Source organism: Myotis brandtii, unplaced genomic scaffold (assembly GCF_000412655.1).
Source record: "Myotis brandtii unplaced genomic scaffold, ASM41265v1 scaffold871, whole genome shotgun sequence".
Taxonomy (NCBI): domain Eukaryota; kingdom Metazoa; phylum Chordata; class Mammalia; order Chiroptera; family Vespertilionidae; genus Myotis; species Myotis brandtii.
The window spans coordinates 723,062-745,141 of record NW_005371555.1 but is presented as its reverse complement, the minus strand read 5'-3'; the positions used below and the strand labels follow the sequence as shown (position 1 = coordinate 745,141).

The 22,080-nt window shown below is 37.0% G+C and overlaps 1 protein-coding gene and 1 pseudogene across 1 annotated transcript in view; both read left to right on the top strand.

The window, feature by feature from the left end:
* The window catches only part of IFT74 (intraflagellar transport 74), an 85,594-nt gene extending 70,915 nt beyond the window's left edge, over positions 1-14,679 (top strand). The window contains exons 17-20 of the mRNA XM_014532292.1: positions 5,579-5,742; positions 6,482-6,607; positions 12,086-12,146; positions 14,462-14,679. Coding sequence (XP_014387778.1) covers positions 5,579-5,742; positions 6,482-6,607; positions 12,086-12,146; positions 14,462-14,580 — 470 coding nt within the window. The 3' untranslated portion in view covers positions 14,581-14,679. The remainder of the gene's footprint in view (positions 1-5,578; positions 5,743-6,481; positions 6,608-12,085; positions 12,147-14,461) is intronic.
* A 1,879-nt stretch (positions 14,680-16,558) lies between these two features.
* LOC102242047 lies at positions 16,559-17,157 on the top strand (annotated as a pseudogene).
* Positions 17,158-22,080: the final 4,923 nt, after the last annotated feature.

The following is a 22,080-nucleotide window of genomic DNA, read 5'->3' as shown; positions in this document are numbered from 1 at the left end:
TTAAAAATGAAACTGCCTCATGACCTAGCGAGTCCACTTCTTGGAATATATCCAAAGAAACCTGAAATATTAAATTGAAAGAATATATGCATCCCTATGTTCATTACAGTGTTACTTACAGTGGCCAAGATTTGGACGCAGCCCAAATGCATATCAGTAGATGAGTGGATAAAAAAGCTGTGGTACATTTACACAATGGAATACTACTGGGCTTTAAAAAAGAAGAAAATCTTATCTTTTGTAACAGTGTGCTGGAGAATATTATGCTAATTGAAATAAGCCAGTCAGAAAAAGACAAATACCATATGGTTTCATCCATATGTGGAATCTAATGAACAAAATAAACAAAATAGAAACCATACTGATAGATACAGAGAACAGACAGTTGTCAGAGGGGAGGGTGGTTGGGTGCTGGGTGTAAAATGTGAAAGTATTACGTAAAGTAACACACCCACCTCATAAACACGACAGTATGGTGATTACAGATTACCAGCCGGAAAGGGGTTGAGGGAATGTAGAAGAGACTAAAGGGGGATAAATGGTGATGGAAGGAGATTTGACTTTGGATGGTGAACACACAATACAATATACAGATGATGTATCATAGAATTGTACATTTGAGACATATTATTAACCAATGTCACCATAATAAATTCAATAATTTTTTTTTTAAGTTTGAGAAACACTGGTGTATTGCATGAGTAAAGAGGCAAGGTATCTGTCAGCAATCATTTTTATTTATATTTTTGGAAAGGAAACTCCAGGGAATAAACAAATGCACTGATGGCAGAATATTTGAGAAACATTTCCCCAGGTCAAAGCGGTTCCTTCTGAGATTTTGCCACTGTGTACACAACTGCTTGGTAAACTTTGCAACTTCATAGCATATCAGAAGGAACTAGTCTGCATCCTCTTCCTGTCTCTTCCCTTGGAGAAGCCTTTAGCTTTTCATGGGGACTTGCTGTTACAGGAAGATAAACTTTACCCTATACCAACCACCATTTTCTCCCTTTTGCTAGGAAAAGCAGTTTGTATAGCCCCTAAATATTTCCTTAATATATCTTCAAATTAAACTTATAGTTAGATTTACATAACTGTTTTCACCCAACAGTCAAAATATACAAGCTAAGTACATTTCGTATTCAGAGCATTGAAACCATAAGCCTAAGTGACTTTTTTAGCACTTTAATTCTCATCTGAACTCTTTTTGACCTTAGAGATAAGAAACCAACTAAACAAAACCCTGTCAACAACATTTAAGTTCATATACATATATATGTTTTTTAGTAACATGTGCCAATATGGTTGAGTCATAGACTCTTAAAGCAACAAAAAATTTTTAAGCTTAGTTATACAAACTTAAAATAAATTTGGTTGCTAAGAGCCTTCTTTCTTAAATCAATGTCTTTTGAAGCATTTTTTTTTTACTATTTGATATTTTAAACTCTCTGTGATAATTGTTATACTTGTGATTAGAGTCACCAATTTTTGAACCTGAGATTTTTATTATAATGTCACCTTCATGGTATATTTTTAATCAAATAATCTTTTTGGTTTATTAGATAGAAGTAAAAGGTTTGCATTTGACTTTTTTTTATTAGAGAATCTGTAAAGATAATAACACTTAATTGCAAGCAAATTTTGGTAAATCTTATATGAAGAAACCGACTAACTTAATCTTTGCGTGCCTACATATTAGGGAGACACAGAGGGAGACCGAGTGGCAGGCATACCTTGCTTTATTGTGCTTTGTTTTACTGCACTTCACAGATACTGTGTTTTTATCAACATCTAGGCAAGATCCTCGACCAACATAATGATTACGACTCACTGAAGACACAGATGATGGTTAGCTTTTTTAAGTAATAAAATATTTTTAGTTAAGGTATGAACATTGTTTTTTTTTAGATATAATGCTACTGCACACTTAATAGACTACAGTATAGTATAAACATAACTTTTATATGTCCTGGGAAACCAAAATAATTGTGTAACTCATTGTGATATTTGCTTTATTGCCGTGGTCTGGAACCAAACATGTAATATCTACAAGGTATGCCTGTGTAAACTCTACCCAAATTCTGATCTGACTGCTGAGCTATGTATGCATTGGGTAGACTTTAGGAGACCTAGGGAAAAGCAGCAGCTAAAAGTTGAAATACCTGACATGGATATTTCAGATGCTGCCCATTCCAAAGGAGAAAAAAAAGTTTAGAGTTTTAGTTCAGTGAAGTTCATTGCTCATTTATGATACAAGTCATTCTTGAAAGGAGCAGTAGAGTTTCTACAACATATCATTTAAAATGTCCATTATATTATAAAAACTTACTGAACATGTGAAGAAATAGGAAAATGTGAGTCAAGGGAAACGCAGTCACTATACATTGAACCTGAGATAATCCAAATGTTGAAACGAAAAGGACTTTTTATAAATATATTTAAATACTTAAAGGAAAATAAAATAATAATAAGTGAACAGATAGAGCATCCCACAGAGAAATGAAATTAGCAAAAAAGAACCAAGTGAAAATTCTAGAATTGAAAATTTAAGTAAGTGAATAAAAATCACTCATTGACCTTAATTGAAGATTGAAGACAGCAGAAAAAAAAGTTGGTGAACTTGAAGATAAATCAATAGAAATTATCCAGTCTAAAGAAGAAATAAAAATGAATAGAGCCTAAATGATCTGTGGCACAATTTCAAACAATCTAACATAAATGTAATTGGTGTCCCAAAGAGAAAGAGAGGAAAGACAGAGAATGGGAGAGAAAAGATAGTAGAAGAAATATTGTCTAAAAATTTCCCAAATTTGATGAAAAATTTAATTTTATCGATCTAAGAAGCTTATTGAATCTCAAACAGGATAAATATAAAAATCCTTCACCTGAGCACATCATAATCAAACTGTTGAAATACAAAAACAAACAAATAAAAAAACCAATGAATGGAGGTAGAGAAATATATATGGAAACAATACATTTCACTACAAGATTAAACTTTATCATTAAACATTAATTTTAATTTCGTATTTTACTCTAAAAAAAGTTATCTCTAAAAAATAAAAAAATAAAGTTATCTCTATACTAATAATAGAGGAATATGCAAATTGTCTGGGAAGCCATCACGCAACAACCAAACAGCAGGCTGCGGGGCGGCCAGGGGAGGGAAGCCCAGGTCCCAGGTGCCTGTGACCAGCCAGAGGAGGGAATCCTGGGTCTCAGGTGTGGGGTGAGGTAAAGGTAGTTAGGGGCGATCAGGCCAGTAGGGGAGCAGTTAGGGACTATCAGGCAGGCAGGCAGGTGAGTGGTTAGGAGCCAGCAGTCCCGTATTGTGAGGGATGCCTGACTGCCGGTTTAGGCCCGATCCTGGGGATCGGGCCTAAACCGGCAGTCGGACATCCTCCGAGGGGTCCCGGATTGGAGAGGGTGCAGGCTGGGTTAAGGGGACCCCACCCCACCTGTGCACGAATTTTGTTGACCAGGCCTCTCGTTTTAATATAAAAATCTTTTATCCTGAAATCTATACATAATAAAAATATGTTTACATTTGACTTTGACACTAAAAATATCATCATTATTTTTCTGAGGGCACTTGTATTCCTACTTTAAAATAGATAAAAAGTGAAGGCAAAATGTTCTAAGATGAAAATGTATTACTACTGTATACCTCTGTACAATAAGTAGCTATTGGATGTATAGGATTATTAACATGTGTAACTGATCACACAAGAGAAAGGAAATTGGCAAGGCATTTTTGAATTCAGATTTCTTCATCTGAATATGCAGGACAGGTATTTCATTTCCATATTAGTATCCATTTTTGAGTTAGCTCTAATCAGATTTTACTTTGATATAAGGAAAGCCAAACAAAGAATGATGCCTTGAGGAAAGAAGCATGAAGTAGCAAGAAGACCTTGTGTTTGTTTTTCTCTTCCCATACTTCAGTGTTGCTCATAGAAGCATCTTTTTTTTCTAATCATAAAGTAGTATTTCACCCTGGCTGGTATGGCTCAGTGATTAGAGTGTCGGCCCACACTCAAGGGCATGTACCTAGGTTGCAAGTTCGATCCCCAGCCTGGTCAGGGTGCATGTGGGAGGCAATCAGTTGATATGTCTTTCTCACATCTATATTTCTTTCTCTCCTCCCCCCTGCCCACTTCCACTCTCTAGAAACCAATGGCATAAAATATCCTCAGGTGAAGATTAACAAAACAAACAAAAAAATGAACCTTTGATAAAGACGATAACATCATTGAGCACCAAAGCCTTGACTGGTTGTGTGACCTTACGTAAACTACCTTTCTAAGCTTCAGTTTCCTCATATAACATTTACCCCCTAGGTCTATTATGAAAAGTAAATCAGATAGCAGGTAAAGCCAGGCACATTTTAGGGACGCCATAATACTGGTTCTCTCTTATACCTTTCTCTCCCTTTATAAAGGGACTTTTAAAATCAGAATCAAAAAGTTAAGTTTTTGACATAGAAGGTAGGTATATAATTTTATTAGAATTGAATATTTTAAAAAAATATTTTCTGATTATAAATATAGTTCATATTTATTATAGAGGATTTGGGAGATATAGAAAAGTATAAATAAAATAAAAAAATATGTCTAATCCCATTGTCAAGAGTTTTTTACTATTAGAAATTTGGTATTTATCTCCAGTCTTTTTTCTACATTTTATCCCCTCTTCAAAAAAAGAAAAAGCCTTTCCCAAGTGTTCTCTGCCCAGCTACCATCACTCCCTTTCACGGGCTTCAAAGCCAGATTTTGTAAAGCCTTGCTCTCACTCTTGGACCTGTTTCTTTCTAAGAAATTTATTCTCAGCAGATACATCAAAGTCTTCCCAGTCAGTAAGTCCAACACATATTTTGCAGCCTTTTCTTTTTTAAATCTCTAAGTAGTATTATGTACTATAAACTACTTCTTCATGAAATGTCTTTCTCCTAAAGCTTCTGATTCTCCTCTTCTTTGGTCATTTCTTATTCTTTTTTATAGGATTCTGCATGTCAATTTATTTGTATAAGTTCTGTCATGAATCCTTTTCTCTTAATGATTTCAACCATTTCCATGTGATATGCTTTATGGAGATAAGCTTTTTTCAGACATAAGTTGGCCTGATCCCCGTGGGGTCCCTCGGCCTGGCCTGCAGGGTTCGGACCGAAACCGGCTCTCCGACATCACCCGAGGGGTCCTGGATTGTGAAAGGGCACAGGCCAGGCCGAGGGACCCCACTGATGCACGAATCTGTGCCCTGGGCTTCTAGTTTAAAATAATGACTCTTTATCTCATATGTTATAATATTAAGAAAAGAACTGTCTCTTTTTGTATGTTCGTATGAGCATGGAAACAAGTATAGCTAGTACACATTTTTCATCAGGTTACGTTGATTACCTGGAGGATGCGTATATATTTTCTTAATTTATCTTTATATTGTCTAACTGGTTGCAATGAATATGTTTTTGTTTTTGCCAATACTCTTATAAAACATGATTTTTAATAGTTGCATTGCACTTTCTTTTGTGAAAGGAATAAAGTTTTGACTAATTATGAACTTGAATTTTCCCATGTTTCAGACAGTCAACGCCTACAGTTGGATCTACAGAAAATGGAGCTTCTGGAAAGTAAGATGACTGAGGAGCAACATTCTCTAAAAAGCAAGATTAAGCAAATGATGATTGATCTGGAGACATTTAATGATTTGCCAGCTTTAAAAGCATCAGGTGAAGAAAAGAAAAAGGTAAATAGTATTACAAAATTATTCAAGTTGTTTTTTCTTTATCAAACCTAATATATATTATTTTCAGTTGATTATTTGATGTGTATTAAGAAAAAATAAAGATGTTTACACATATAGTAGAAGATTAGAGTGATTTAAGTTTTTTATTTTTAAATATACTTATTGATTTCAGAGAGGAAGGGAGAGGGAGAGACAGAAACATCAATAATGAGAGAGAATTATTGATCAGCTGCCTTCTGCACTCCCCCTACTGGGGATCAAGCCTGCAACCCGGGCATGTGCCCTGACTGGGAATTGAACTGTGACCTACTGGTTCATAGGTCAATGTTTAGTCACTGAGCCACACCAGCCTGGCTGGTGTGATTTAACTTTTAAACCAAAGGCACAAATTGAAAAGCAAGGGATAGAGCATTTCAACAAATATGAATTTTGTTAAATGCAGATTTGATTACGGTATTTCCCTGTTTAAAACTTGTCAGTGGTTTTTTATTGCATTTGCATTAATGTAAATTTGGTGGGGCAGGAATAGATATGGAAGCCTTAAGAGAGTTATTAAAATAGTTAATATTAATTTAGCTTGTTATAGTTCAAAGGATGTTTTTACAAACAGTTTTAAAGTAATTATAGCCTTGGTAGAATTTTGTCAGACTATCAGTGAAAGTATTTGTCAAATTCAGTTTATATTGGCTTACTAGATATTGCTAAAGCCTATTATTTACTTCTATTTGGATCCACCTAGAAATTACATCAGGAGAGAACAGTGTTATCAACACGCAGAAATGCCTTTAAGAAAATAACAGAGAAGCTAACCACAGAATATGAGACACTAAAAGCACACTTGCAAGAAAATGAGACACATTCTCAGGTAAAAAAACAACAACAAACTTTGCAATTAATTTTGATTGTAGATTATCTGTCCTGTTCTCTTAATATTATCACCTCAAAATGATCCTTTCCTTTTTCCCCATCTTTTTATTTACCTTCCAAATTTTCTGGCTTTGTAGATAGCCAGATAACCTCCACTCAGAATGAATTTACTCCTGCTTTTCTGTCTTCTATAAACATATATTGAGGGCCTTCTTTATGCTAGGCACTGTTCAGGGCACAGCCATTAAGATAATAGTTTTATTTTTATTTTTTCTATTGATTTCAGAGAGGAAGGGAAAGGGAGAGAGAGATAGAAACATCAATGATGAGAGAGAATCATTGATCAGCTGCCTCCTGCACATCCCATACTGGGGATCAAGCCCACAACCCAGTCATGTGCCCTGACCGGGAATCAAACTTTGACCTCCTGGTTCATAGGTCAACGCTCAACCACTCAGCCTCACCAGCCGGTTAGGATAATAGTTTAAAAATTTTTCGAAAGTAAAGCATTTTTAATGCAGAAACTTTACTAACTCATAAAATCTATAAATAAAGAAAATAAAACCTGATTACTAATATTCCACCATCCAGAAGAGGTAATTTTTTGTCATTTTTGTGTGGGTCCTTCTAGTTTATATGTATATATGTACACATTTATTTATACATACACATATATACACATTTATTTACACATACACATATATGTACACATTTCTTTTTTTTATATATATATATTTTTTTTTTTATTGATTTTTTACAGAGAGGAAGGGAGAGGGATAGAGAGTTAGAAACATCGATGAGAGAGAAACATCGATCAGCTGCCTCCTACACACTCCCCACTGGGGATGTGCCCGCAACCAAGGTACATGCCCTTGACCGGAATCGAACCCGGGACCCTTGAGTCCGCAGGCCGATGCTCTATCCACTGACACATTTATTTCTATATACCTATAGAAATGCTATCATTTTGTACATGTTATTTAGAAATTTATTTTTATTTTTTAAATTAAATTTATCGGGGTGACATTGGTTAATAAAATTACATAGGTTTCAAATATATAATTTTATGATATATCATCTGTATTGTGTGCCCACCACCCAAAGTTAAATCTTCTGTCACCATATATTTGACCCCGTTTACCCTTTATTGCCCGCTACCCCTCTTCCCACTGGTAACCACCATGCTGTTGTCTGTATCTGTGAGGTTTTGGTTTTTTTGTCTTATTCACTTGTTGCTTTCAGTTCTTTATTCCACATATGAGTGAAATCATATGGTTCTTGACTTTTTTCTCTCTGACTTATTTTGCTTAGCATGATATTGTCAAGATCCATCCATGGTTCTCACAAATGACAGTATTTCATCTTTTCTTATGGCTGAGTAGTATTTCATTGTATATATGTACCACATCTTCTTTATCCAGTTATCTATTGAAGGATGATTCTTTGTTTGTTTCCATGTCTTGGCCACCGTGAATAATGCTGCAGTGAACTTAGGGGTACATATATCTTTGCAAATAAATGTTTTCAAATTAATGTTAGATACTCAGAAGAGGTGTTGCTGAGTCATATGGAAACGGTATTCTTAATTGTTTGAGGAACCTCCATACTGTTTCCCATAGTGGCTGTACCAGTGTGCAGTCCCATCAGCAGTGAATGAGGGTTCCTTTTCCTCCACAACCTCTCCAATACTTGTTATTACTTGTTTTGTCGATAATACTAGTAGCCATTCTAACAGGTGTGAGGTAGTATCTCAAACCAAAAAACTTCTGCACTGCAAAAGAAACCACCAACAAAACAGTAAGGGGACCAATCAAATGAGAGAAGATATTGGTAAACCATAGCTGTGACAAGGAGTTAATATTCAAAATATATATAAAAAACTCATCACCAAAAAATCAAACAATCTAATTAAAAATGAGCAGAGGACCTGAACAGACACCTCTCCCAAAAAGACATACAAATGGCCAACAGATATATGAAAAGATGCTCAACATCAGTAACTTTTAGGGAAATGCAAATCAAAATTACAGTGAGATGTCACCTCACTCCAGTTTTTCATTATTAACTACTAGAGGCCCGGTGCACGAAATTTGTGCATGGGGGGGGGTGTCCCTTAGCCCAGCCTGCACCCTCTCTCAATCCAGGACCGCTGGCTCCTAACTGCTTGCCTGCCTGCCTGATTGCCCCTAACCACTTTGCCTGCCTGCCTGATCTCCCCAAACCACTCTCCTGCCTGCCTGATCACCACTAATCACCTCTGCCTTGACCCCCTCCATCGCAGCTTTGTCCAGAATGATGTCTGGAAGGTCGTTCAGCTGTCTGGTCTAATTAGCATATTACACTTTTATTATTATAGATAAGTACTTACCATTGTCTATAGATATTTTTAAATATGATTCTTTATAATATTTGACTACATGAATATAGCATAATTTACTAAACCAATTCTATATTATTGGACATTTAGGTTATTTCTAATTTTTAAAATTATTCAAATAATGCTGTAAAGAGCAGTCTTATCCTTGAACTTCTTGATTTACAGCTATGTAACAGTTTGCAACTATGATTTATTAATGCTAAATGCGTTAACATTTTTCTTCCTTTTCTTTATATAATAATGTGATCATGACAGATAATCATTAACATTTTGGTATAACATTTTACAGACTTTTTCCTTTGCAGTTATACACCCATATTAATTATATGGTTTTTACCAGAAAATGAAATCATTCTACTTTTCTTTATATAATAATGTGATCATGACAGATAATCATTAATATTTTGGTATAACATTTTACAGACTTTTTCCTTTGCAGTTATACACCCATGGTTTTTACCAAAAAATGAAATCATTCTATGCATACAGTCTTTAAGCATTTATTTTCCTTTTTTTATAATTCTTTATTGTTGAAAGTATTACATATGTCCCCTTTTTTTCCCCATTGACCCCCTCCAGCCCGCCCCAGCCCACCACACCCTGCCCCTCCTGCCCCAAGCCCTCACTGCCCCATTATCTGTGGCCATGGGCCCTGCATATATGCATACAAGGTTCTTGGTTGATTACTTCCCACCCACCTACCCTCCCCCAATATTTTCAAGTTCTTTTTTTGTGTGACATCAGCTAATTCATTGTCTGGATGTACCATTTTTTTTTTTTTAAAGGTATACCTTATATTCTTCTTGTATGGGCTGATGCTCTATCCACTGAACCAAACCGGTTAGGGCATGTACCATTTTTTTTAAAAAAAGGTATACCTTATATTCTTCTTGTATGTGGTAGAAGCTCACCAGAGTTTGCTACAACTACTAAAAGCTTAGAAATCACTAATTTACATAATTAAAATTTATCAGTCAGTTATTCTGTCTCTAATTTATAATTTGTAAGTCTTGATATAAATTTGTAAGTGGTGAAATTATCCTAGGATGTTTAGAATATTTAACCTTTTAATATGTTTAAATGATTTCAAATAACTAATAGCCATTCATTCAAAAAACAGTCTGTGAAGTATGCTGAAGAAGAAACCTAAAAAATGTTTATGGAGTCATCGTCTTAAATGGTTCTTAGGAAAAAATAGTGATATTTCTTATGGAATACTGGCCCTCTTCTACTGATTAGATTATTTAAGGAGGAAAATTTTTGACAAACACAATTTCTTAGAGCCAGTCAATAGTTGCTTTGTTTATTTCTACATTAAGTTCTAATCATATTCTTAACCACATATACTGATAATAGGAATTTATAACATAAGACACACTGTACAGTATTATTTTGTTGCCTTTTTTGAGTTCCAAATAATCAAGTCAAATTCTGATCTCCCTATCTATTACAATATTTCATAGAAAACTAGTTCTTGACATCTATAAATAATTTTACATCACAGACTATTTTTTGAATGAATTGCTATTAGTTATTTGAAATCATTTAAACATATTAATATTGGAACAACTGTAAAACTAATAGAAGAAAGCATAGGTGACATTAGTCTTGACAAGGATTTTTTTGATATGACACCAAAAACACAAGCCACAAAGGCAGAAATAAGTGACCTACGTCAAAGTAGAAAGCTTTTGTTCCTTTTGCAATCAACAAAATAAAAAAGCACCTATGGAGTGGGAGAAAATATTTGCAAATCGTATATCTGATAAGGGGTTAATATCTAGAATATATAAGGAACTTATACTAGATGTTTTAAGTAAGTTTTAGGAAAAAAACAGAATTGTGCTTCATGATAGACTTGGAGATTTAAAGGCAAATCTCAAATATAGATGTATAATATGGGAGGAATTTGACCATCTGGCACAGTGTTGCTTTATAGCATTATTCGTGTAGCACCTAAGGTCTGCTGCTTTATAAGAAGGCCACTTCTTTGTGTAAAACAAAGAGGGAAAAGTGTGGTACTTGACTTTGCAAAAGGTTATTAGATTTATTGTCAGAAAGTGCTGACAGCTTCCTTAAGTCCATCTTCACTTCAAGGTCCTGTCTGGGGAACTAGATCTGATTTAGTAGTGTTAACTCACAGCACATAAGGTTCACATGATTTATTAGTTATGATTCATCCTAATATCTAGATTTATCTCTTTGGAGGAAACAATAGGATGGATGCTACATTAAGTCTGAACTTATGCCCTGAAAATAAGTTTATCATGAGAGCATGAAGAAATACTACTAAAGCTGCTTTAATGATCAGATTTTTAAAAGTGATTATTACTTCTTGGAAATGTCTGGGCAGAATATTTTGTGTTTTATTTTTCAGAAGGCACTTTGCTTAGGAAAAACACACACAAACTATGTGTATCTTAAAAAAGAAAGACCGTAACCCAGAGTTACAAGGTTAATTAAATCAGAAAAACAATTTAATTCTATAACAGTAAAATTGTCTTCTGAGGAAGCAACCATCAATATAATATCCACATTAGCTTCCTGTTGATGCAGAAATTATTGTAACAGTGCCAGCGTTTCACCAGCCCTCTTACAATCTTCACACTGCAGCTCTGCTCTTATCACAGCTTGTAGAACTAGACAGGAAGTATAGCCCTGGAAATAAGGAAGTCTTTCCTATATAGCTGAACCTTAGACAGTGTTAGAATATACATTACATTTATGGCATTAGACTTCCAGATTTTAAGGAGACATTCCCATCATGTCTCATTCTTTTTTAAGTTCTTTTAGGAAAGGTATAAATAGTAAATTGTCTTTCGGTTGGCATGTTCATTGGTATAATAAATATTTTAAATATATTCCTGCTAAAATAAACATAGACTAAACCTATTGTCAGAGGCAACATTGTATTTATTCATGTATTTACTATTATTTAATATTCCTTAAATTTCTTTTTTGTCTACAATAGCTTTATCTCATGCAAGGAGTTGATAAGATTTAAAGTTGTGGTGTTTTTTTTTCTTATCCTCTTAAAAGTGTGTCTAATAATTTTTGTGAATAGGGGCACTGGATAACATTTTTCTTTTGTGTTTTTAGCTTACAAATTTGGAAAGGAAGTGGCAACACCATGAACAAAATAATTTTGTGATGAAAGAATGTATCCTTTAAAAAGCTGCAAATGAACTTGATCTAGTGATTATTTTTCTATGAATTTATTTACAGACTGAAATTAAATAATTCAACACACATTTTTTCAGGTACATAATATGTACGAAACACTGAGCTAAACTATGTGGGAATAAAGGAATAAGATTTAGTTTCCACTCTACAATAGTTAGGGTGTGTGTGTGTGTGTGTGTGTGTGTGTGTGTGTGTGTGTGTGTAGCAAAGCATATGGCATAGTGACTAAGTGCATAGGATATGGAGTCAGTAGATCTAATTTTAAATGCTAACTTCTTATAAGTCATGGACTTTGGACAATTTATTTAATTTGTTTAACCCTCAATTTTATCATCTCAAATATAGTTAATAGTTTCTCTCATAGAGTTGTTGGGAGAATTATATATAACCATATGTATGTGTGTAGGGGGGAAGGAAGTATCATTGTTTATACTGCTGTACTTGGATATCTGTGCAGCAAAGGAGATAAACTAAGTAGTCGTATGAGAGATTTGACCTTCAAGCTCATCTATTTCAGCCAATTCAACTTCATCTGATTTCTACCAAAATGGTACCTATGTCCCATCTTCTTGCTTATCTTTTGAATGCCTGTAAGAGGAAGCAGCTGCTGAGGACATGCACTGTGGAGTTGTAAGAAACATTTCCCCAAAGTAGTTTTCTATTCCCTGTCCCCTTTCAAGGACATCTCTGCTTGGAGGATTAGATCCTGACTCCATGCAGCATATGTTCTGCTATAGGACACTGCTCAGGGCAGCGTGGACCCCAAATGAGATGCATTAGGGCCTCTATTCCCAGTGACCATGCAACTTAGCAGTTTTCTATTCCCTGTCCCCTTTCAAGGACATCTCTGCTTGGAGGATTAGATCCTGACTCCATGCAGCATATGTTCTGCTATAGGACACTGCTCAGGGCAGCGTGGACCACAGCATACTTCCAAATGAGATGCATCAGGGCCTCTATTCCCAGTGGCCATGCAACTTAGTTTTAAAGCAAAAGACTCCCATTCACAATATGCTGATGGACAGCACTCCAGGTTTGTGCAGCATCAAGTGAAGTCTGGAGACTGATCTGAAATTCTTTGTGATACTCTAGAGAACATGGTTGTTCTGAACGTTGGATTGTTCTAAGACCAGAATTTGATTGAGATGTATAACATTAACTATAAAAAAGCTTTCCATTTAAAGTGAACTTTTTTGAAACCAGTTCTGCTTGGCTTTTTAAGTTTCAGTTGATGCTTAATTTGTTAAAATAATCTATTGTTTTTAAAAAATAGCTTAATTGTGCTTTTCCTGTCCCATCTTTAGTTATCAATAAGGAAAAGACTAGTATTATTTGGTTCCTTTCTGACCCACAATTATATTACTAGTAGAGGTCCGGTGAAAGAAATTCATGCATTGGGGGGGAAGGGTTGTCCCTCAGCCTGGCCTACGTCCTCTTGCAATCTGGGACCCTCTGGGGATGTCTGACTGTGGTTTAGGCCCCTGAGGGGTCCCAGATTGCCAGAGGGATGTAGCAGTGTGCCAAGTGGCAGGTGGCCAGGGAGGAGCCAGAACCAGGGTCGGACGCTGCGCCGCTGATGCTCATCCTGGCCCTCAGCACCTGCTGCTACCACTCGGTAGTACTGCCGCGGAGTCAGGAGAGGCTTCCACCACCCAGCTGTGCTCGCCAGCCGTGAGCCCGGCTTCTGGCTGAGCGGCGCTCCACCTGTGGGAGTGTACTGACCACCAGGGGGCAGTTTCTGTGTTGAGCGTCTGCCCCCTCGTGGTCAGTGCGCATCATAGTGACTGGTCAACCGGTTGTTCCGGTCATTCTGCCGTAAGGGTCACTTAGGCTTTTATATATATAGACTAGAGGCCCAGTGCACAAAATTCGTGCGGGGGAGGTGGGGGGGGGGAAGGTGTGTCCCTCAGCCCAGCCTGCATCCTCTCCAATCTGGGACCCCTCAAGGGATGTCCGACTGCCCGTTTAGGCCCAATCCCAATGGGCAGTCAGACATCCCTCTCACAATCCAGGACTGCTGGCTCCCAACTGCTTGTCTGCCTGCCTGACTGATTGCCCCTAACCACTCCTCTGCCAGCCTGATCGATGCCTAACTGCTCCCCTGCAGGCCCGATTGCCCCTAACTGCCCTCCCCTGCTGGCCTGGTCGCCCCCAACTGCCCTCCCCTGACAGCCATCTTTGACCACATGGGGGCGGCTATCTTGTGTGTTGGAGTGATGGTCAATTTGCATGTTACTCTTTTATTAGATAGGATTTGTATTGATAGTGTTCCCCCTTAACTCATGTAATTAGTCATAGCAACCAAGAGTCAAGAGAGTGATTACCAGACAGTTATGAAGAATGTGAACAAGCAGATTGCAGAGTACAATAAAACCATCATGGATGCTCTGCGGAGCATGAGCAGAAACTGAGTCTGAACCAACTGCACGTCTCTACAGAAGTATCCTGTTGCTATTAAACTTTAAACAAGCTGACTGAAAAATAAAAAAGCTTATCCTTGAAGAGTCTTACCTAAGATGTTTGAATGCTATACTTTTTGTGGCCTCTTTGAAGAGTGGTGTTTTAAAATAGTATAATAGTTGAGTAAACAGTTTGCATTTAAATAGTATCATCTCTGCTCTGGCCAGTAGCTTAGTTGGTTAGAGCATCATCCCCATACACCAAAGTTGTGGGTTTGATCTCCAGCCAGGGCACTTGCAAGAAGCAACCATTGAATGCATGGAACCTCCCCCTGGCCTCCTCCCCCACCCCCGCACATGCAAGAATTAACCAATCAGATACAAACTTATGCAACCTGACCAATAAGATACAACTCTTATGTAACCTATATATTTATGGTTTAAGACAGGGCATGCACACCTGATGGCTAATATTGTGTTGGCTGTTGCTATTTTTTTATTTCACAATCTAAGGAAAAAATAAGTGAAACAACAAATCAATGTTTCTCTTTCTCTCTCTCTCTTCCTCTGTCCCCTCTCTCTCTCAAATCAATCAATAAAAAATTTTTAAAAGTATCATCTTCTTTTATGATATTTTTGTTTTGTGTGGGTGATGAGATAAACAAACTAAATGTGGTTATTGAGAGTCATTTAGATGGTATAATCCATCTATGGCAGCAATTTTCAATCATCTTTTTGATCTCATGGCACACAAACTAATTACTAAAATTCCGTGGCACACCAAAAAAAAATATATTTTGCTGATCTGATAAAAAATAGGTATAATTTGATTGAGTTACAGAAAAATGGCCTCCTCCCCCACCCCCGCACATGCAAGAATTAACCAATCAGATACAAACTTATGCAACCTGACCAATAAGATACAACTCTTATGTAACCTATATATTTATGGTTTAAGACAGGGCATGCACACCTGATGGCTAATATTGTGTTGGCTGTTGCTAATTTTTTATTTCACAATCTAAGGAAAAAAAAGTCAGTGCCCCTGACTAAATAGTCAGGTATTGCATGTTTTAAAAATTCTTGCAGTACACCAGTTGAAAATTGCTGATCTATGGCAGTAAATTAAATCTTTTCATGTGTCAACTCTAGAGGGATGCATGGAGTGTGATTCTGATTCAGCACTTACATCAGCCTTGTCAATTTTTGCTTCTAGAAAAAGATGGTAAAATTAGAGAGAGGTGTTTAGCTTTGAGCCGTGCTTAAATGGAGTATATTTGATGTGTTTTAAGGCATATAAAGGCACAGGTAAATGTATAACATATTCTTTATAAATCAGTTATTCCTAAAGATTTCAAATGAAAAACTTTTAACCTCTGAACTTTAAATATATTTTCTTACATGTATATATTGGGGAAAATATTAAGTTTAAAAGAAATACTGCACTTACAGTGTGGTTTTGGAATATAGCTGTTGCTATTCATTTCCACCCTGATATATTCATTTACCTTTTTGTCCAGTAGGAGAACTTAAGTAGATTAATTTGCAAACATTGCCAGAACATTTGAAAGGAAAAGCTGGAAGAGATGTAATTATGAAGTATGAATCCCGGAGACTTCATTGTAACTAAAGATGTATCCTCTCTTGTGGGCAGGATGAGTCACCTTGATCCTCATAAAATAGCCCTGAAAACTATCATTTTCTTGTCTTCATCGGATTACTCTACTCAGTATTCCTAAAATGCAAGCATATTGTCTTTAAAAAAAAAGCTTTTATTGAGATATAATTTACATAATATTAAATTACCTATGCATGGTGCTTTCTTGAAGTAAAGTTAGCACAGTAAATTATTCAACTTTAGTCTGTGTGAGTTGAGGTGGAGGGGTGAACATTGGTGAGTTTGGTTAACTCTGGATCACTAATGTGGCTGAAGCTTGTGGGCAGTGATTCGTTCTCTTAGGTGACGTTCCTCAAACGTGTTCCTCAGATCCTGAATTACTCAGGTCACGAATAGTTATTATACTACCAAAGGATTCATGGTCGAAGTTTGAGAAACACTGTTTAAAAAAACAGGTAAATTGTTGGTTAGCCTTCCAGCAATGCAAGATGGCAACCACCACGGGCTGGGGAGTAAAAGTCCCTCGCAATTTTGGACTGATGGGAGAATGGGAAGAAGGCCAGAAAGGACTAGGAGATGGCACAGTTAGCTGGGGTCAGGAAGATGAGGAAGACAGAACACTTACAAGATGGATAGGGATGACCATTGGGCCTCCAAGAACAATTTATGAAAACCAAACATAAAGCCTTTATAGAGCATGGACCTAAATACCCACGAGCAACCCCCCTTGTAAGATTTGTAACAAAAATTAATATGAATGGAGTTAATAGTTCCAGTGGAGTGGGGGACCAAGAGCCATATCAGTGCTAGTGAAATGGCAGAATTCACGTAGCATTGCAGTCCTGCAGGGGCTTCGTTGCCTAATGATGTGTAAGGAAAATACGAAACGCCCTCAGCCACCTGAAGGACAGTGTTAGAGCAACTAATCAACAAGGCCACAGGCCCACTCTCCCCCATTCGATCTGAGCAGTCTTCATTTTCCACAGCAGAAGTGTTCTAGATACGTCTTGTGGACATCAAAGTGTAATATCCATTCAAAGGCAATTGATTTAAGACACTGTAAATGATACTAATTTTTTGTCCTTTTGAATATATAAGTTGTGCCATAAGAAATCGTCCTGTCAAGTGTAACCACGGTCCACAGAGTTGAACTTCCGGGATTAAGAAAGTCCTGTATATTCAAATCAATTCCCATCGTAACAGGTGGGGCACATCTAACTCAACTGTGAAAAGACACACAATCACCTTGCTGCTGATTACATGGCCTGGGGCTCTGTCTTCTCCTTCCCCACCTCCTCTCCCCCTTTACCCCCCTTCTCCCACACCCCCACGCTCACACCCCCGCTTCCTCCCTGCAACAGCTTTCTAGCTCGGCATGGCTTGTTAGAATAGATGTGAAGGTCACTGCCTGTGGGACTACTGCTGGGTGTGGGGTGCTTCATTTGCACCCCTGGTTTCTTTTTTTAAGTCTTAAATTATGCCCCTCCCACTTCCAAGCCATTATCCTTTCCCCACTCTCTACTACCACCTTGGCCGAAGCGTAGATTTTAACCCCCTCTGCTCCCTCCAAAAATGGCCTTTGGTGAGGAATTCAGGGCTTTCCCCATGTCCTCTCCCGCCCCAACACCACCACCACCACCTTTATATCGCAGGGTGCTGCTTTCTCCTTCCCCCTCAAGTCCCTTTCTTGCACCATCACCACCCAGCACTTTCCATGACACTCCCTTGCCTTGGCCAGAAGCCAGCAGGTAAGGCTGGAAAGAGTCTGACTTCCCTCACTTACTTTTGGAACCACATTCATTTACGCTCCACCAGCCCAGGAAATAAATGGGTCCACAGCCGGGCCACCCTCTGCTGTCATCATCAGCTGATTTTTTTTTTTAAGCTCAGGAAGGCCACAGAAGACACTTGTAAGCACACATGATCCCTGTGAATGAATTGTTTAGTGTGTTCCTATCATTGCCTTTGCTTTTACAAGTTGAAGTTTTAAACAGGACTCTCAGGTGGTCATCTTTGCAATCCATTTGGGTCTAGTTTGGAATCTGACAACTGGCACAAAAAGAACCTTGAATTCGGTGCATTCTTCCATTTCGGTGCTGCATCTTCTCTTGGTCCTCAGCGGGGATGAAGAACCCGGTGTGCATGGCAGAACCCCGAAACTGACGGGCTTGACTTCCTGGCAAATTGCTGCACTTTCCACTTTTCTGTTCAGGACTACTAATTGCTGAGATGTGGATGCATACCGAAATAAAAGCGATTCATTGTGTTAAAAAAAAATAAAACAAAGGTAAATTGTTTTCTTTCTTTCTTGGCTGCTGAGTCTTTAATATGCTAATGTGCAATAAGTTAAAAAAGTGCATATTATTAATACTAGACTATTAATAATATTTTTTCCTGAGTAGTAGGATTGTGGGGTTTTAATTTTCCTTGGACTTTTTGGTCCTTTCATAATTATCTATGGTGTACATAATACTACTTAGAAATGCAGTAAAAATTCAAATAAGTTAGCACTTTAACTGGTGGAAAGGAGATATGATAGTAAGACAACTGTGTAGTCATTGAACTAGAACTGAACCAATCTTCACCCAGAAAACAAACAAACAAAAACAAACAAACAAAAAACCACCGGGAGAAAGATAGTCTATCCATTAAATATACAGTATGTGTTTCCATTGTAGCAATGGGAAGTTTGGCAAAGAAAAAAAAATTTTATTGAAAAAAAAAAAAGCAAGGTTTCCAACTTCCGTTCTAAATTACTCATGTATGATATTTGGGGAACATAATTGAGCAGGATTTCTTTAAACTAAAACGTGTTATCTGAGGGAAATTCTCACTAATGTCTCTTCCTTCCTCTCAGAGCTTTTCAACAAATCCAACAAGAATATTCTCTCTGCTAGGATAGAACTGGAGGGTACTATCTGCATGACCTGGCTCTTCCTCAGTCAGCCACATTGCTCAGTGAGTTCCACTCCTGTTAAAATAACACCTTGTAAGTCATGTGAAAAGAAGCTGCAGACTGAACAAACATGCTGAGTAGTTGCTGTTTTTTTAAAGATCAACATGGGAAAGTTAGCAAGTCGTGTTTTCCCCATCCTTATCCTTTATCAATAAATAAACATGAGTTCTTGATATTTTTTCACTAACCAGGGAGTCTCTTATTTGGATATTCTAGTCTCATGTTAAAGTGTAAATTTTACCATGGCCAGTGTTAGTCAGTGGTTAGAGCACCAGCCCTTGCACTGAAGAGTCCTGGGTTCAATTCTTGGTCAAGGGCGCCTATCTGGGTTGCAGGTTCCATCCCCAGTCCCATTCAGGGCACATGTGCGAGGCAACCAATCCATGTGTTTCACATCAATGTTTCTCTCTTTTCTCTCCCCACCTTCCACTCTCTCTTAAAATCAATGGAAAAGATATTCTTTGTTGAGGATTAACAAACAAAAAATAAATAAAAACAGTATAAATTTCAGTTCAGGGTCACAGGATTAGAGAATGGAGTAACGCCATTCACACTAGAAAAGAAACACCAGTTAGTAGGTGCTCCAGAGGTAGGTGCTGTCGTCCTGTTCAATTTCCCTGTAGCTCTTTCCTTTTGCTACATGTGACCAACATAAACAACCTTTGCAAATAAGAACATTTAGACGAAATCAAGTAAGACGAAATCAAGATGGACTTCATACCAAAGTATCATAGTAATTTATTTTATTTATTTATTTATTTTATTTTTAAATATATTTATTGATTTCAGAGAGGAAGGGAGTAGGAGAGAGAGATAGAAACATCAATGAGAGAGAATCATTGATCGGCTGCCTCCTGCATGCCCCCAACTGGGGATCAAGCCCACAACCCAGGCATGTGCCCTTGGCCAGAATTGAACCTGGGACCCTTCAGTCCGCAGGCTGATGCTCCATCCACCCAGCCAAGCTGGCTGGGGCTATTTTATTTATTTTTAAATAAATTTTTATTTTTCAATTACAGTTGACATACAATATTAGTTTCAAGTATACAACCCAGTGATTAGACATGTATATAACTTATATAAATGATCACCTGATACATCTAGTACCCTTCTGACAACATACATGGTTATCACAATATTATTGACTGTATTCCCTACACTGTACTTTACATCGTTATGACTATTCTGTAACTACCAATTTGTACTTCTTAATCCCATCACCTTTTTCACCCAACCCTCAAACCCTCCTTCCATCTGGCAACCACCAAAATGTTCTCTGTATCTGTGAGTTTGTTTCTGTTCTGCTTGTTCATTTATTTTGTTTTTCAGATTCCACATATAAGTAATATCTTCTGGCATTATTTATTTGACTTATTTCACTGAGCACAATACCCTCTAGGTCCATCCATGTTGTTGCAGATGGCAAGCTTTCACTATTTTTTTTATGCTAAGTCATATTCCATATATGTACCACTTCTTTATCCATTCATCTAGTGATGGACATTTAGGTGGCTTCCATATTTTGGCTCTTGTAAGTAATGCTGCAATGAACAAATGGATGAATATGTCTTTTTTATTTAATGTTTTGGGTTTCTTCAGCTAAATATCCAGAAGTGGAATTGTTGGGTCCTGCTTTGTCTTTTGCTATATAGCTTTTATTTTAAAGTCTATTTTGTCTGGTATAAATATTGCTATCCCAGCTTGTTTTTCTTTTCATTTTCATAAAATATCTTTTCCATCCCTTTACTTTCAGTTTGTATGTATATTTCAATAAAGTGAGTCTCTTGTAGACAGCATATGTAAGGATCTTGTTTTGTTATCCATTCAGCCACCGTATGTCTTTTGATTGGAATATTTAATCCATCTGCATTTATTTATTATTGATTTTAAATAGGGGAAGGGAAAGAGAGAAAGAGAAACATTGATGTGAGAGAAAAACATCAATCAGTTGCCTCCGCACACACCCAAGCTGGGGATCAAGCCCACAACCTGGGTGTGTGCCCTGACTGGGAATCGAACCCACCACCTTTTGGTGAATGGGATGATGCTCCAACCAACTGAGCCACACCAGCCAGGGCTAATCTATTTCTACTTAAAGTAATTGTTGATAGATATGTATTTATTGCCATTTTATTATTCATATTTTTTATCTTTTTTTCTTCTATTTCTTAAAGAAGACCATTTGACATTTCTTATAATACTAGTTTGGTATTACTAGTTTGGTGGTGATGAATTTTCACTTTTTCTTGTCTGGGAAGCTTTTTATCTGTCCTTGAATTCTAAATGATAGCTTTTCTTGGTACAATACTGTTGGATATAGGTCCTTGCTTTTCATCACTTTGAATATTTTGTGCTGATCCCTTCTGGCCTGAAGTGTTTCTGTTGAGAAATCAGCTGACAGTCTTATGAGAGCTCCCTTGTAAGTAATTGTCTTTCTCTTGGTGCCCTTAAGATTTTTCTCTTTGTCTTTAATCTTTGGCATTTTAATTATGATGTGTCTTGATGTGGGCCTCTTTGGGTTCATCTTGTTTTGGACTCTCTGTGCTTTCTGGACTTGTATGTGTATTTCCTTCATCAGGTTAGGGAAGTTTTCTGTCATTATTTTTTCAAATAGGTTTTCAATTCCTTAACTCTCTCTAGTACTCCTATGATGTGAATGCTGGTATGCTTGGAGTTGTCCCAGAGGCTTCTTAAACTACCCTCATCTTTTAGATTCTTTTTTCTTTTTGCAATACTGATTGGGTATTTTCTGCTTCCTTAGCTCCCAAATTGCTGATTTGTTCCTCTGCTTCATATAATCTATTGCTGATTTCCTGTAATGTAATCTTCATTTATGACTGGTTCTTTTTTATGTTTTCTTTCTCCATTTTTATGTTTCCTCTCCTTTTGTTGAAGTTCTCACTACTAGTAAGTTTATCTACTCTTTCCCTAAGTTTAT